The sequence below is a fragment of the Canis aureus genome, chromosome 19 (genome assembly GCF_053574225.1).
Source record: "Canis aureus isolate CA01 chromosome 19, VMU_Caureus_v.1.0, whole genome shotgun sequence".
NCBI lineage: Eukaryota > Metazoa > Chordata > Mammalia > Carnivora > Canidae > Canis > Canis aureus.
In genome coordinates this window covers 4,683,022-4,699,825 of record NC_135629.1, presented here as the reverse complement: position 1 = coordinate 4,699,825, position 16,804 = coordinate 4,683,022, and the positions used below count along the sequence as shown (strand labels likewise).

The 16,804-nt window shown below is 53.7% G+C and overlaps 1 protein-coding gene across 2 annotated transcripts in view; it reads left to right on the top strand.

Moving 5' to 3' along the window:
• NUP210 (nucleoporin 210) overlaps nt 1–16,804 on the top strand; it is a 105,051-nt gene that overhangs the window by 76,363 nt on the left and 11,884 nt on the right. For both annotated transcript variants that reach the window (XR_013357360.1, XM_077857670.1), the window contains exons 24-32: nt 1,424–1,486; nt 1,653–1,832; nt 3,934–4,014; nt 5,083–5,214; nt 6,283–6,441; nt 9,426–9,517; nt 11,738–11,912; nt 13,298–13,473; nt 15,538–15,758. Coding sequence is in view for 1 of the 2 variants with exons in the window: in XM_077857670.1 (XP_077713796.1) it covers nt 1,424–1,486; nt 1,653–1,832; nt 3,934–4,014; nt 5,083–5,214; nt 6,283–6,441; nt 9,426–9,517; nt 11,738–11,912; nt 13,298–13,473; nt 15,538–15,758 (1,279 nt within the window). In the remaining variant the exon portion in view is untranslated. The remainder of the gene's footprint in view (nt 1–1,423; nt 1,487–1,652; nt 1,833–3,933; nt 4,015–5,082; nt 5,215–6,282; nt 6,442–9,425; nt 9,518–11,737; nt 11,913–13,297; nt 13,474–15,537; nt 15,759–16,804) is intronic.

Genomic DNA, 16,804 nt, shown 5'->3' with positions numbered 1-16,804 from the left:
ACCCTTATTAAAATCTATGCCCTGTGATGTCCTCTGATTAAAAGGGAACCATCCTCAGTCCTAGAGGCCTGGGGAGGCAGCACCAGAGGGAGGGGGCCGGGCTACTTAAATCTCCCTCTGGGACGTGGGGGAGGGCAGGATGTGACTCAGAGAAGGGGGGCCACTTGTCACACAGCAGGGCAGTGGTGGACTAGCCTTGAAACCCTGAAGTGCCAGAAAGGAGTGGCTGGGGAGAAGCTGCAGACTGATTAGGCTCACGTGTAGAAGCACGTCCTAGTAGCCAGTCTGAACTGACCGTGAGACAGTGGGCTTTTCTGGTGGAAGCTCCTGGAGCTGGCAGGTCCTGGAGCAAGCAGGGAGCTCTGGAGTACTCTCCGTGTGTGACTTGGGACTGTCTTGTGGCATCAGGTTTTCATAGGAGCCTCCCAGTCCCTGGGGCCAAGGCAGCCATGGCCAGAAATTCATGTCCAAGTTTCTCCTTCTGCTGCAGCCCTCAACTGCTTGCCTCCTGCCAGCGTCCACCACAGGTCTTGTCTCCACACGGGGGCTAGAGACTGGATATTAAACTGTTCTGGAGCTGGTGGTTGTGGTTTGTGCCTCTGGATGCAAGGGTTCCTTTCTTTTGCTGAAGAAGAATTCATGTCTGCCTATAAATAGCACAGCCCTACAGAGACTAATCCTTATGCACAAAGCAGCCCCTTGGCCGACTGGCATGTTCGTTCACCGTACAGGCTCTTCCTATGCTCCTGCTAGGCAGGGACTGGGGGAGGCAAGGGGAAGAGGTTGGGCTCTCTGTGCGGCAGAGACAAGGGCATCCTTGTCCCTGCCCGCTCCCCAAGCCCCTCTTTCTTCATCTGAGAAGTTTGAAGGGCGTTGAGGAAGATAACTGTTCACAGGCAACTTCTCAGTAGAAATTGGAGAAATTCAGTGCAAGGAGGAGAATCTTGAAGGCAGTGGAATGTGAACTTTGACAAGCATCAGAATCCCCTGGAGGACTTGTTAAAACACAGATTTCAGGACCTCCCCCATTCCAATTCCATAGATTAAGGTGGGCCGGAGAATGTGTATTTCCGATGGTTCTCAGGTGACACAGCTACTGCTGGTTCAGGGGACCATGCGGTGAGAACCACGCCCTAAAGGGGGCGTCTTACATGAAGAAGATGTGTTTATTTTCATGGGGTTTCACGTCTGGCAAAATGAATGGCTGCGAACAGCAGAGTGTCCTAAGGAACCACAGATCCTCAGGCCCACGGGTAGGCTGAGACCCTCAGGCTCCTCCAGGCTCCTCACCAGTCCCCTCCCACAGAGGAGGGATGTCTAGGCGCCAGGTGTCCCTCTCCTTGAACATATTCAGGGTGAATGCTGCCCGGCTGTGTAAGCTTGGAACACAGTGGCCCCTTCTTTCTTGTGTTTCCACATGCAGGTCTTTCCTCCATTTAGGCTTATTCCCAGGAAAGTGACGCTGATCATTGGGGCCATGATGCAGGTAGGAGCCAAAGGCCTCGTGCTTGCTCACTGCCCCCACCCCATGCCCGCCCCCCTCCCGGGGGGGCATCAGAGGGCAAAGATGGAGAGCTCGGGGGGTGTCGACACCCTCGCCTCTGAGGGATAAGCAGGGGCTGATTGGACAGTGCTGTTTCTCCCCACTCCAGATCACCTCAGAGGGCGGCCCACAGCCCCAGTCCAATATCCTCTTCTCCATCAGCAACGAGAGCGTTGCCGTGGTGAACAGCGCGGGGCTGGTGCGGGGCCTGGCTGTCGGCAATGGCACCGTGTCTGGGGTCGTACAGGCTGTGGATGCTGAAACCGGCAAGCTCGTCATTGTGTCTCAGGTATTGCGCGTGGGCTCTGCCAGCCATGGCTGCTTCCAAATCCTCCCTGGACTGGGGCCCACTAGTGATGGGGTGCACTGCTCCCCCCAGCAGCTGGTGAGCTGGTCAGCTGTGATGGCAAGGAGGTCTGTTTACTATGGTTTCTTTTGTTGTTGTTGTTGATTTTTTTTTCTTTTAAGTAGGCTTACGCCCATTGTGAGGCTTGAACTCACGACTTTGAGATCAAGAGTTGCATGCTCCACTGATTGAGCCAGCCAGGCGCCCCGAAAGTTGGTTTCTAAGTCTGATAGTGTCGCTTGTTTCCCGGGAGTGGGCACTTCGTTGGGCTCTGGAAGGGAGACAGGAGATGAGTCTCCACTTCCTGAACAGGGCTCAGAATGTTCCTGTTCTTCTTGACATGCTTTGCCTGTGGTGACTTGTGGAAGCATCTCTGAGGAGGCTGCAGTGGTCACCAGCATGCCAGAAATCTAGGCTCTAAGAGAGCATCATTTTGTGTAACATGACTATTGGACAGTCTTTTCGGAACCTGTCACCTTGTTCCTTGTCCAGCATTCAGGGCCCCCCCTAGAAGGAGTCCATGAGCTCCCCCAACTTCACAGGGCATCTGAACACAGGGCACCCAGGAGAGCAGGAGCGTGCACCATCCCAGGGAAGGGGAGGCAGATGCATCCTCCTCCCTGAGAGGCTGACTTTGATCCGACATTGAATTCATTGATTTACTCCCTTTTGCAGGAGTTTCAGTGTCTCTGCAAATATCCTGGTTAGACCACAAAGTCTTTTTGAATCATGAAGGTAGCTGCCCTGGTTCTACCTATCGATTTTATAAAGATGACAAGAAGGTGTTGGGAATGTGAAATCTGTCCTGTGGCATTGAGCAGGATTCAGATAGACATCCTGGAGAATAAGATGAAGGACCAAGGAGGCCTTGCTTTTTTTTTTTTTTTTTCTTTTCTTTTTTTTTTTTCCTTTCTAAAGAAAGGATTATGGCTTCAGGAACTAGCTTATTTTTCTTTTCCTGGGGGCCCAGGTGGCTGAAATGGCAGCTGGCTGGAACTTTGGCCAGAGGGGCAGGCAGCCATGCATTTCCCTTCCGGCCACTTCTCTTTGTGATCTGACCTTGCTGGGCCACCTCTCTCTCTGTGTCTCCCATCTGATGGAATAGGAGAGGAGCTGGTGGTGCCCCTTGGCAGATGGAGAGGCTGTGCTTCCAGTTCCATCTGAAAGCCATCTTCTTGAGCCCAGGTCAGCAGGGGCCCAGCTTGAGGCCCTTGTGTCCACAACGTGTATGGGATTTCTGCTCAGAAGTCCCCAGTTTGGACAGTCCCATCTGTTCAAACCAGGTCACAGAATCAGCACCCATGGCTGAGGTAGGGGCCAGGATGGATAGAAGGAGACTAGGCCATGGAAAAGACAAAGGGAAGGAAGAGGATGGGTGTTTATTGAGTACCTATTGAATGCCAGGCATTAGCCCAAGTCACAAGACCCAGAAGGTGGGTGCGGTATGAGCAAACACAAAGAAAGCTTAAGGGTCTTAGTAGCCTGGTGTCAGCTAGTCAGTAGCACTACAAAGAAGCCTAATAAAGTTAATCTTTGACCAGATGAATGGGAGTATAGACTTCAGAATGAAAGAGGATAGATATACAGTCTGCTCTAACCAGACTCTATCCGTGTCTACATTTGTCACAGTACCCTGCTCACATACATAGAGAAACATGCTAGATTTGGGGTTGGGAGGATCTGGAATCCTGTCCTATGAGGGCCACCCAGCTTAGAGAAGAATAGTCCCCAGCCACTGCCCCCAAGTCTCCGTGGTACTGACCTGGAGCAACTGAATCAGGTCTGGAAGCTCAGAGGACCAGGCTGGGACCCCTAAGGGAACGGGAAAAACAGTGGCCAGATCTGCACGGGATGAGCCACCCACAAAGCCAGGCTGCCTTGGGAAGAGGAACATGGTGTTGGGCATCTTGTGAGTGCCTACTAGCCAGGGGATGCTGAGCTGGCCTTGGCAAGATCCTCCTTGGAGGGGTCCCTTCATGAAACAGCCATTGTGAGCACATAGGCCCTACTGCGGCCAGCCTGAACTCCAAAACCCTTTCCCTAGGACCTTGTGGAGGTGGAGGTGCTGCTTCTCCAGGCCGTGAGGATCCGTGCCCCCATCACTCGGATGAGAACGGGAACCCAGGTGAGGCGGGAACCCCTCTGGCCCCTCCTAGCTGTGCTTGCTGTCTGAGCAGCCTCTTGGCAGGTCTTAGGCTCAGAGTTCTGGTTCAGGAGGAGCTTGGGGGGAGTGTTGCTAGGTCCCTGTTCCCTCTCCTGCTCAACACTTGCTTGTCCCTGGGCTTAGCTTCAGCTTTAGGAGCTTTGGTTGCATTTTCTGCTCCAGACCCCCCCCCCCCCAGGTACTTGGGGTTTTCTGTCTCTCAGCACAAAGCTCCTTGTCTGCAGAGCATTTGGCCCTCTCCAGTTCCATGTTGGCACGATTACTGAGTGACGCCTTTGCCCCCCACCCCCCTACCTCCGAGTCTGCCACCTTCCCACACCTAGAATAGCACCTGGCACATATCAGGAGCTAAGGTTTATATGGCGTGTACTCTACTCTGTGCTTTCTGTGCAGTAATTCCTTTGATGGTCATTAACAACCCGTGAGGTAGCTACCCGTGTCACCTCTCTATTATAGATGAGGAAATGAACACGTGGAAAGCTTACAGCCTCTGCCCAAGGTCACACAGCTAGTAAGGGATGGAACTGGAGATTGGCCCAGGCAGCTGGGCATGAGTCTGTTCTTAGCTTTTGCAGTATTCCCGTGCATGTTTTCCCTAGCAGTCACTCAGGAAATACAGATTGAGGGAGCCTGGAATCCCACCTGTGCCCCCCTTCCATGAGCAGGGACCAAGGGGCAGGATGAGCTGTGCTGCTCAGGAGGCTGCAGGCTCCCTGGAGCTCTGGGGGGGTTCCCATCACAAAGGCGGGTGGCTATCAGCCAAGTGAGACATTGTCCACAGCCCAAGGACACTGCGCAGAGGGGCCGGCTCTGTCTCTTATCTAATCATTTGCTGTTCCCACCACCCTTCCCACATCCATGCTGGGCTCATCTCTGGTGAGGGAAGAATGGGGTGCAGCTTCCTATGCAGCGGGGAGATAGGAAAGTAGCCAGGCAATGCAGGGGTAGTTCAGGCAGTGCCCTGGGTCTCTGTGGGGCCCTCTGGGCTGCGGGACCCCGGTGGTCATGGGCCCGGCTCCTCTCCTACAGATGCCTGTCTACATCACTGGCATCACCAACAGTCAGAACCCTTTCTCCTTTGGCAATGCTGTGCCAGGCCTGACCTTCCACTGGTCCGTCACCAAGCGGGACATCCTGGACATCCGGGGACGACACCACGAGGTAACTGCCCCCCCCCCCCGGGCCCCCTCCCGACCATGTGCACCAGTGTCCAAGGCGCGGAAGGTTATCCCCATATCTGTGCACATGATGTCTGCATCCTGACTCCCAGGCTGGTCCTGGCCCCGTTCCGTGCCCTCTTAGGACACCTAGAAAATGCTGCCAGTGCACCATCTTCACCTCGTGTCCTTCCTCCACTCCCAGTCCTCTCGTGTCCAGGAATATGGGCTCCCAGCTTCCCTCCTCACAGCCCGTTCCACTGCAAGCACGCACTTGCCAAACGCTACAGTCAGGCTTTGTAGGAACCCACCTCAGAGGGCAGCCCTGTGGGGAGGTCGCAGGAGTTCCAGAATATCACAGGGCCTTCTTGGTCAGGTCCCTGCTCTGTAACTTCTGACCTTCTCTCTGAGGAGATGCCTGGCAGTGCTGGGGCTTTCTCCAGATTTACCCCCGAGAGCAAACTCCCCTCCACTTAGCCCTTCTTAGAGGGACCCTGGCCTTTCCCTGGTCTAACCCCCTCTCTGTGTTGACCAGAGCCCATATATGGTAAGGGACTTGTGAGAGTCACCCAGTGAGCCAGGGAGGAAATGAGACAGGGTGCCAGCCCTGGTGACTCCAGTCTGCCACCCCCAGTGGACCTTGGTCATGCAGGACCCAAGTGGGGGTGGGTTGAAGAGGTTTCTTCTTGTCTTCCCTGTGCCCAGTGGGGAAAGGGTGGTTGGGAGGGTCCTGTCCCCAGTACCAGGGGGCTTCCCCAGACTGTTCCCATAGCCTAGACATCTCACAACAGCAGGGCTTTTTAGGGAAACACTGCCAAGCCTACCATCCCTCTTTGTTCATTGCCCAATCCACACACTGAAGGCTCTGAGAAGGCCTGCCTGTCCACCCGGGTTGACCCAACATGACCCACCTGCACCTGTGAACCGCGTGATGCTGCGTGCTGCCCTGGTGCTGGGGTTAGCAGGTCCCGGCCAGAGCAGGGAGGCAGCAGCCTTCAAGGACAGGCAGGCAGCTGTCGGGGTTACTGGGGCCCCAGGCCCTCCCTGAGAATGTGTTTGGTGTCTGTCCCAGGCTTCCCTCCGGCTGCCATCACAGTACAACTTTGCCATGAACGTGCACGGCCGAGTGAAAGGCCGGACCGGGCTGAGGGTGGTGGTAAAGGCTCTGGACCCCACAGCCGGGCAGCTGCATGGCCTCGCCAAAGAACTCACCGACGAGATCCAAATCCAGGTAAAGGGCAGGCAGGCAGAAGCCACTGTTAGAGGGAAAGCGAGTGCCAACCCAGTGGCCCTCCCCCGCCCAGGGGCCATCAGGACCCACATTCACCCTTCTACTACCCTGTACCTGATGACTTCTCCACCTTCAGGGGTCAGGAGCCCCTAGATGGGGCTGCCCGAGGGCATCAGCCTGGGGGTGGATGGCTGGCAGGCCAGGTGGAAGGAGCTGCGGGTACAGAGGCCTGGAGGTCTGAAATAGCTTGCTGTATTCATTCCCCAAATAGCAGATAATTCTGCGCTTGGAGTCCGAGGCACCTTCATGGTGGAAAGAAGCTGGGAAATCGTGAGTGGGACTTTCATTGAATTGTCTGTGTTTATTTCACAAATGCTCACAGAGCACTTTAACAGAGGCAGACCCGCCTTCCCCTGCTTCCCAGTATTGTCTCACCTATGAGGTGCTCCCGTGAAGCCAGCGGGGCAGGAGCCCTGGGTGCTGCTGCTGGATTATGAGCCTGCAGCCTGAGGGGTACGGGTCAAAGTGCCCCCTTCAGGTCACAGTGAGTGGGTGGTGGGCCCTGGAAGGCCTGGAGGGCTGTGCTGTGTGACGGCCTGGGAGACAGTGGGACCCATTGATTCACAGGTGGAAACCAGGCCTCAGAGGGGGAGGGGCGCTGCTTGGAGCCCCCAGGGGTACGCCACTGAGTCAGGACCTAGAACCCACCAGCTCTTCTCCCACCCAGGGCTCAGCACCTGTGTCTCTCTCTCCACCCTGCTTCCCACCTCCCCTGTCCTTCGAGACCCATCTGTAAAGCTAGGGAAGTGACAAGTTGCTTCTGAAGAGCATTTTTAGCTTCAAGGGCCCCATTCTGCTAATCTGGGACTCAGTAACCTCGGGGTCTCCCAAAATTGCAAAGAAAAACTAAAAGGGGCTTTTAAATATCATGAGAAGAGAACCAGATTCAAGCCCCTTCTTCAAATGAAATAAACCATTTTTAACCTAGACACTTACCTCATCAGGGGTAAAGATTATCAAAGAAAGGAACACCCATTTCAGCAACCCCCTCACCTGCCTGCGTGCATTTGCGCGCATGTGCACGCACACACAGGTGCACACAGATACAGACGCTCCCAGACCTGTAAACATACATACACGTGCAGAGACAGACACACACATACATGGGTAAATATAGACACAAATACACACAAATATATGTTCTTTCCAGTTAAAAATAAAGTGAGATAATGTCTGGTATCTCTCGGGATTAAAGATGGGGCTTTGCAGCTCCCAGATTCTGTGACCTCACTTGAGTCCCTTAACATCCTTGGGCCTCAGTTTCCCTAGCTGACAGCCATTGGAGGTTTGAGCACATTGGAAACTTTGAGAGGCTGGATCCAGCCCACAGATGTATTTGCTTTGGCTCATGCAGTGCTCTGAAACGATTTTTATTTGTTGCCAATATTTAAAAATAGGAAGATGTTGTATAAAAATCTGGTAGGCAGCTTGTCCCGAAGCCACAGCGTCTTGCCACGTGGCTGAATGAGCAGATGAGAAGCAGCCTCCCCCCTGATGGAGCTGGCCCCACCACTCCCCCCGTTGGTTCCCCAATGGTGAGGCCACGTGTCTGTCACTGTGTACCTGGTGCTTGCACTGTTGCTTTTCTTACACTTGAGTTAACAAGAAAGTGAGATCTCTCTTGTACCCTCACCTCCTTATGAAGAGGGGCAACGAAGAATACGCATTTAAGAAAAACAGGAGGAAACCCGTTTGTGGGTGTATTTCCTGTGTGCGTGTGTCCAAGTCAGAACCAGTGAGGCTGCTCCACTCGGTACCACCGGCCCAGCAAAAGGGCTCCTTGACACCAGAGCCCCATCTGGCTCCCATAGGCCATTTATCATTCACCACTCAGGAAGTGCCACTCACTTTGCCACATGAATCCCACAGCTCTTTGAGACAGACGTGGCAAGGATTATTGGTTTTAGACCCATTTTACAGATGAAGAAATCTAAGCCTATGTATATGATCAGAACATAGCAGTGCTGGGAGGGAAGGGGTTTTCTTGGAAAATTGGGCCCCTAGACTCCGGCCAGTCTGATCAGATCAGAAGCCAGTGGGGAGCTCAAAGCTGTGTTCAGCATCCAGGCCCAGCTGCCAAGAGAGGTCGTCCCAAGGGTCCCTAGGGAAAGGGACTTGGCAGGGTGGTGGGCAGTTAGGGTGCTTGTAGGGAGGGGTCTGGAGTTTCCATAAGATCTGGGGTGGGGAGCCGTGGAAGGCCTTGGGGCTCCTGGGGAGTGCCGATCGAATTGGCTCCAACACTCCCAGGTTTATCATCAGCTGGCCTGGTTCATGGACACGCCCCACCCCCGCCTCCACCCCCTGTGCCTCCATGAGAGCACGACAAGAGGGGGCAAGATGAGGGTTGATGGGGCCAATAGGGGTTATTCTGAGAGGACCACAGTGAGGAGCAGCAGGACCAGACTGCAGGCCCTGTAATTCCACGTGCTGCCTTCCGTGCCCACAAAGATCTCCCAACCTAGGAACTCAGGGAGGTCCCCGTGCTCCCTGGCTTCACGAAGCAGCTGCTGTCAGGGTGTGCTAACATGAGCCTCTCTGCTTGTTCTCTCACACCTCTGGCCTCTCTGAAAAGTCAGCCCTTCCCTGGGGATCCCTGGGTGGCTCAGTGGTTTGGCGCCTGCCTTTGGCCTAGGGCATGATCCTCAAGTCCCAGAATCAAGTCCCACATGGGGCTCCCTGCATGGAGCCTGCTTCTCCCTCGGCCTGTGTCTCTGCCTCTCTCTCTCTGTATCTCTCATGAATAAATAAATAAAGTCTTAAAAAAAAAAAAAAAAAGCCAGCCCTTCCCTCACCTGCCACCTGACAGATGCTCACAGTGGTGCTTCTCATCTCTGGGTCCCCTTGGTCTCACTGCCAGGAGGGGAGCAGGGACCTGGACATGACTCCAGTGCATCCCAGGGGACAGAACTCGCCCTCTTTTCCAGGTATTCGAAAAACTGCTGCTGCTGCACCCTGAAATAGAAGCAGAACAAATATTAATGTCACCCAACTCATTTATAAAGCTTCAGACAAACAGGTACGTGACTCAGCGCTTGTTTGCAGCAGGGCTGAGAAGCTGCGCTCTGTGTCCGACGACTCATTTGTCAAAGTTGTCAGGACCCGTGGATGCTTCAAGCGAACTGCTTCTTTCTCAGTCTGGAGTGGGTGCGGCTTCTGCATTCCCCCTCCTCTTCACCAGGGATTTCTCCTGCTGTTCCACATCACTGGTCCCCGTGGGCCCATCTTTTCTTCCCTGTCACCCAGAAAGCTTTTAATGCCCACTGCTCACGTCTGCTACTTCAAAGGAAAAGAAGTACCACCTCAGAAGAGTTAAATTTTCCAGTGCCCTTTTGTCTTCAAGACTTGCTGTTCAGTGGGTGTAATTCCTGAACCAGCAGCATGAGCATCACCTGGGAGCAGGTTAAAATGCAAATCCTGGGCCTCACTCCAGACTGCACTTAACAAGATCCCCACTCGATGGGGACGCACATTGGTGTCTTCAAGGCACAAGCAAATCTGCAAACATAACTCCTACCTTGCATTCACATGGGGCACCTTTGGTAGCAATGACTTGCCTGTGAAGTGCAGTTGCAAGGTGGGGGGCTGTAAGGACCACAGGAGTACCTGCGTGTTGCATGAAACACACACATGGTGTTCATTCAACCACAAGTGTCTAAACGCTAGGCTGTATGCTAGGCTCCTAGAACAGAGTTGGGTGGCATTCTAGTGGGGAAGAGAGAAGTACAGCATGAGAAGGCCAACAATAAAACAAGGTATAAGGATGCCTGGGTGGCTCAGTAGTTGAGCATATGCCTTTGGCTCAGGTCGTGATCCTGGGGTCCTGGGATCAAGTCCCAGATGGGACCCCCTGCGAGGAGCCTGCTTCTCCCTCTGCCTGTGTCTCTGCCTCTCTCTGTGTGTCTCTCATGAACAAATAAATAAAATATTTAAAATAAAGTAATGTATAATGGTTAAGCCGTATCCCAAAGAGGGGCCTTCTGTGTGAGGATTTAAGGGAGGCATGTCAGAGACAGAGATGCTTGAGCTGGGTCTTTTTTTTTTTTTTTTCTTTTTTTCAAATTTTATTTTATTTATGTATTTGAGAGAAAGCCCACAACAAGGGGGAAGGGAGAGGGAGAAGCAGATTCCCCCCTCCCCCTTTTTAAGATTTTTTATTTTATTTATTCATGAGAGACAGAGAGAGAGACAGAGAGAGGCACGCAGAGGGAGAAGCAGGCTCCATGCAGGGAGCCCGACGCGGGACTCGATCCCAGGTCTGCAGGATCAGGCCCAGGCCGAAGGCGGCGCTAAATCCCTGGGCCACTGGGGCTGCCCCAGATTCCCCTTCTGAGTGGCAAGCCCCAGACAAGGTTCCATCCCAGGACCCTGGGATCATGACCTATGCTTAACCAACTGAGCCACCCAGGCGCCCCTTGAGCTGGGTCTTGAAGGGTGAACAGGACTTCTGCAGGTTCCACAGAAGGGATTGGTGATAGGAGAGAAAGTTGAAGCAGAAGCAATAACATTTATGTGATGTCATCTGAGGAGGGTCTGTAGAGCTGCATTCAAACAGCAAGGTAAAGGGGGCTCATCCTAGGGGCTGAACACCTTTCCTTCCTGTTGATGCTTTATTATATAATAAACATGAGAGAGCATATGAAACACTGGAATTTGTCTTCTACCCAGTACAGATCATTAGTAGCTTTACAGACCACTTGCTGAGCAAGCAGCCCATTTTCGTCCTGGTCCCTGCCCTTGGCAATAGGACAGGACAAGACCATGGCTTCCCTTGCACAGTGGAGGAAAACGAGGCAGAGAGAGGCGATTCAAGGTGCCTGAGGGCACACGGCTGTCTGTGGGGCATTGGAACCGCGCTCAGATTCTGCTCAGCTCAGAGCCCCATGCTCTTTCCACTGTGCCAGGCTGCCTCATGTCGGGAAATGAGAAACCATTTGCCCCAGAAACCATCTTTTACAGCAAATGTCCCCTACAAAGGATGAGAGGAGCTCAGCACTCAGTCTTTTCTCCCAGAAGCAGCGCTCTCCTTGGAACCGTCCGTTTTCCAAGTCAGGTTTCCGATGGATGACTAAGGAGGCCGTAGTCAGGCAGCCCACCCAGGTCCTGATGTGTGGGGGCCAAGATCAGGCCTTCTTGTCCTCCCAGGAGCCTGCGGGAAGCCCAGATGGCTGCCGGGCACCTCACTACGACCTCTCCCACTGCCACGCTCTGTAAAGCTGGGTCTGTGTGTTTTCCAAAGGGATGGTGCGGCATCTCTGAGCTACCGCGTCCTGGATGGGCCCGAGAAGGTTCCTGTAGTACACGTGGACGAGAAAGGCTTCCTGACGTCAGGGCCTGTGATTGGGACGTCCACAATCGAAGTGACTGCCCAGGAGCATTTCGGGGCCAACCAAACCATCATCTTTGCTGTAAAGGTAGGATCGTGTTTTCTTCCTCTTTGGAGTAGGAATAAAAGCAGTAGTGTTGAGGTAAAAGCTTTCCCCTCGTGGGGGTAAGATGGACCTATTCACCTTCCAGCCGGGAAATTGTACCTAAGAATTTACTAAAGAGTAACGTGGAGGCAGAGGTCCCAGAGGGAAAAACAATAGCATCTCCTGGATGTCAGAGCTGAAGGTCCTTGGAGATGATTGATTTCAGTGGCCTCATTTCACAGATGGGGAAACTGAGGCCCAGTGAGGTCTGAGTTGCTGGGCCTGGTGCCCCAGTGTCCTGATTGGGTAGCTGGGACCTGGAACAGGGTCAGTGCCTATGAGCATTGGCTGCCTGTGCTAGATCCCTGGCGCTGAAATCCTTGCATGACGTATGTAACGACAGACAATTCAGTGACCCATTTTACAGGCAAGGAAACTGAGACTCACCATAGAAGTGAGTCACTCAGTGAGTCAAGATCTGGACCCTAGCCCATGTGTGTCCTTCATATGCATCACAACGCCTCCCACTTCCCCCTGCCATTCCATGCTCCTTAGTGCCGGGTGTCCTGGGATCCGTCCCAAGAACTTCTCTCCTCCATCTCCTCATAGCCACATTCTGAATCCCGAGTGATAGGTAGGATGCAGTATTTCAAGTCTGAGATTTTTACCTCGGTCACAGATCTGCTTCCTTAATAAATGCTTTTTCGATTGAAGGTGGGTGCCCTGCAGGGAACCCTCCATCCTACTTTTTTGAGTAAGTGGAAGGGACTCACTGCTCATCCTACTTCAGCAGATATGTGTGGAGCACCAGCTGTGTACCGGTCACGGCACCCACTGATCTTTAACCAAGATATCAGGTCTTTGAAGGGGCGAGCTTTCTGGCCAGGATAGATTTTAGTCAGAGTTCAGGGACCAAGGGCAGGCTCTCTGGAGTTCAGGTTCCCTCCTCCCCATCCTCTTTTCCCTGGGCCATCAGCAGGCACACAGTGACTCCCAGTTAATGCTTCCTCTGCAGTTCAAATGGGCATTACTTCCACTTGAAACACCCAGAGAGGGCCAGGTTTCCTAAAGAAACTGAACATTCAAAGCCCTGGGGATATTTTTACAAATGAGAATAATGATTTTTCAAAGTCATGGGTTTTGACTCCTGTTGGTTGGGTTTTGTTTTCAGAAGGCCAGCCTGCTGTGTGGGAAGGCGGGAATCTTGTCATTAGGTTGGGGCTCTCAGGAGGCCAAGGCCTTTCCTCTTTCTGTGACCTCTGAGTCAATCCAGCCCCCACCCCACCCCCAGTCCTTCTTGAGGCAGGGCCCGGCTGGGGACAGGCACCTCCTCTGAAGGGAGGCTGGTCCCCAGTGCGGTCACCCCCACACCCGCTCATTGTTCTCAGGTGTCTCCTGTTTCTTACCTGAGGATCTCCATGAGCCCCACCCTGCACACTCAGAACAAGGAGGCTCTGGCAGCCGTGCCTTTGGGAATGACTGTGACCTTCACGGTCCACTTCCATGACAGCTCCGGCGACATCTTCCATGCTCACAACTCGGTCCTCAGCTTTGCAACCAACAGGTAGGGTGTAGGTGACACTCATTTCTCACCTGAAGGTGAGTCTTGGTTGTACCTGGATCTAATTTGTGCAGGTGGCTGAGTGGCAACTGGACAGACTAGTGCCACTGAGAGGACAGCCTTGTTACCTGCAGTTATTGAGAGGAGGGGATGTGCCATGCTGGCAGGGCCACGAGGAGAAGCACTGCACTCGGTCAGGAGGCAAGAGGGAGGGTAAAGCAGGGTCGAGAGTCTCTATGACCATGTGGCGTGAGAAGCTGTTGGTGATGTCTCCTGGTATACAGGAGGCGAGACACAGGTGTCAGGGTTTGTGGTTGGAGGGCTTGTGGTGAGACTTCTGCATACCTGTGACAGCCGACTGCAGGGGAGATGCAACCAACCCGGCCATTCGTGGGCTCTGTGAACAGTGGATGCAAATTACATCATAGGCTTTATGAAAGTTGGTCACCCCACAAGGTGCACACCTTCCAGTGCTCCAGTGCTGGTGAGGAAGAAATCTGACATCCACTGCATCTATTATGTACAGGCCTTTCCACATGACATCTTGCTAATTCCTCCCGGTAGCTCATTTGTAGAGGCCCAGAGAGGTCAAGCCAGTTGCCCACAGTACACAGGCAGAAAGTGGGGTTTGAATACCAGGTCCCATGTACTTCCACACACAGTTCATTTTGGGCTCTTTCTTACTATACCTGTGGCCGCAGGCCTTATATGAGGAGAGAGGGCACTGTCCACAGCAGGAGGAGAGCCGTGGCTTCAGTCTAGGCCTGTGAAACCTCCGACTGGGTCTGTTGGAGCACTGAGTGTCAAAGTGTAGTTCCCAGACCAGCAGCACCAGCAGCCCTGGGGAGCCCTAGGAAATGCACGTTTACAGGACCCAACAGTCTGTGTGGTAAGGATGCCTCTGGGCAGTTCTAAAGCTTGAGGACTACTGCCCCAGGGGCATACAGAACAGCTAAGAGGACAGAGAAGCATCTGGCACAGAGGGAGGGAAGATAGCTGGGGCCGGAGTCTAGGGAGTCTGGGGGCAGAGGATCATATCCAGGTGTGGGTGACCATTGCAAGTTGGCCTCCCCCCAGGCCTGCACCAGCTGTGGCCCCGATTGCTTGCATACCCAGGGCCAGACATAGGAGACGAAGCATGGTGGAGAAGGAAGCCTCGAGTGAGACCCAGTTCAAGCCCCAGCTCTGCCCTTTGTGGGGCCTCCACGGGTGAGGCAGCTCACCACTCTGGGCCTGTTTCCATACCTGTCATGTGGGGACCATGTCTTCGTCCTCAGGGCCACCTACTGAGCCCCAAGTCATGAAGGCCTCTGGCAAACTGTGGCCTCTCTGCATGTGGTAGGGGCCATGCATCTGTCTGGGACCTCGGCTGCCCTGGAGGGAGTAGATCCGGGTCCTCCCAGCCCCTGAGCACAGAGGTCCTGCTGGCCCTTTTGTGGTAGGAGCACGTCTCTCCTGGAGACGGGTCAGGGCTCTGGAATCAGAAGGCATAGTGGAGGAAAGTGATGAAGCCAGAGACCCTACCCCAGAGGCCTGCCCGTCCAGGCCTTCCCATCAGAGTGCCATTGGCTGGTGTCGACTGAGCACTCACCATGTGCCAGCTGCTGGTCTCGGTGCTTTACAGCTACCAACCTGGTTTAATGCTTACGGCAAGCCTGGGACGCAGGTGCATCATCAAATCCATTTTACAGATGAGCCAGTGGGCAGAGGTGGTGCCTCCCGAGATATCCCGGTTCACTGTCGGGAAGGGCCTGGGCAGCACTTTGCAGCTCACCTTGCCCCTCGGCCTCCACCTTCCTGCCCTGGGACGTGGGGGATGCGCTACGGGCCACGTCAGCTGCGGGCCATGGGTTCCTCCCACAGAAGAGGAGAGGAGGCCTGGTTCGTGTGGCCTGCGGTGACCTCAGATCTTGGCAGCTGCTAGATAAACTTGAGCCTGAGGGACATCAGGGGCCACAGTCAGCCAGAGGCTTTGGCTTCACCTGGCAGGGGACTCAGCGTGCCTGTCCCTCTGGAGCCTGGGACCTCTTCCCTCAGACTGAGCCTGCCTCTCCCTCCTGTGCCTAGAGACGAGTTTGTGCAGATTGGGAAGGGCAGCACCAACAACACGTGTGTCGTGCGCACCATCAGTGTCGGCCTGACGCTGCTCAGTGTGTGGGACACGGAGCAAGTGGGCCTGTCTGACTTCGTTCCGCTGCCTGTGCTCCAGGCCATCTCCCCGGAACTGTCCGGAGCCGTGGTGGTAGGTGATGTCCTGTGTCTGGACACAGTTCTGGTCGGCCTAGAAGGTAAGAGAGATGCACATTGGTCAGGGAGCCCTTCTGAGTGAGGGGCAGTCCCAGGGATGGGACTAGGCTCCTGCTGTGGGGCTAAGACCAGCAGAGCTCGTGTGAGGCTCAAGAGCAGGTGTCGGAGTCTACAGGCCAAGTCCAGTGTGCTGCCTCTTTTTGCCAACCAAATTGCGTTAGAACTCTGCGGCCCCCATTCATTCATGAGCCCTCGGTAGCCATTTTCACCCTACAAAGCCAGGGGGAGTGGCATCCAAGACCTTCGGCCCCACACAGCCCGATGTGTGTACCCTCTGGCCCCTCACAGAGGCTTCCAGCTCTTACACGAGCATAGCGCTGAGTGGTAGATGTTTCTGTGGAAATATCCCCCTATCTACTGTCTAATGGGAGGCCCTCACAACCCAACATTCAAAATGTGGCTAATGCGACTGAGGAGCAATCTGTTCCATTTTAATTCATTTCATGGCCAGTGGTTACCATGTTGGACAGTGTACATCTAGAAGGAAATGTGAGCAAAGAGTAGCCATTGGCCCCATTCAGCAGATTTCCAGATTTCAGCCGTTCACATGCCACCTGTATATGCATGACCTACATTCCTTTTTTTTTTTTTTTCAAATTGACTTCCCATTTTTTTTTAAGATTTTATGTATTCATTCATGAGAGACACAGAGAGAAAGGCAGAGACAGGCAGAGGGAGAAACAGGCTCCATGCAGGGAGCCTAATGTGGGACTCGATCCCGGAACTCCAGGATCATGCCCTGGGCCAAAGGCAGACGCTCAACTGCTGAGCCACCTCGGCGTCCCTTGAGTCCCTGTTTTTTTTTCACCCAATGAAATTCATTTTAAAAGAAAATTAAATACTGCACTTAAAAAAATATATATATAATTGGCCAGAAGTAGACGTGGTTGTTGAGTTACTGTGTTGTATCTATTATATAATGGGATTGGCTTTTAATTAAGAAATGCTGTTTAGTGCCAGCTCTTGAGCCTTGACACTTGCTTTGTTTGCTAAAAAGGGACTGGTAAACAGTTACGGGCTGTGCGGG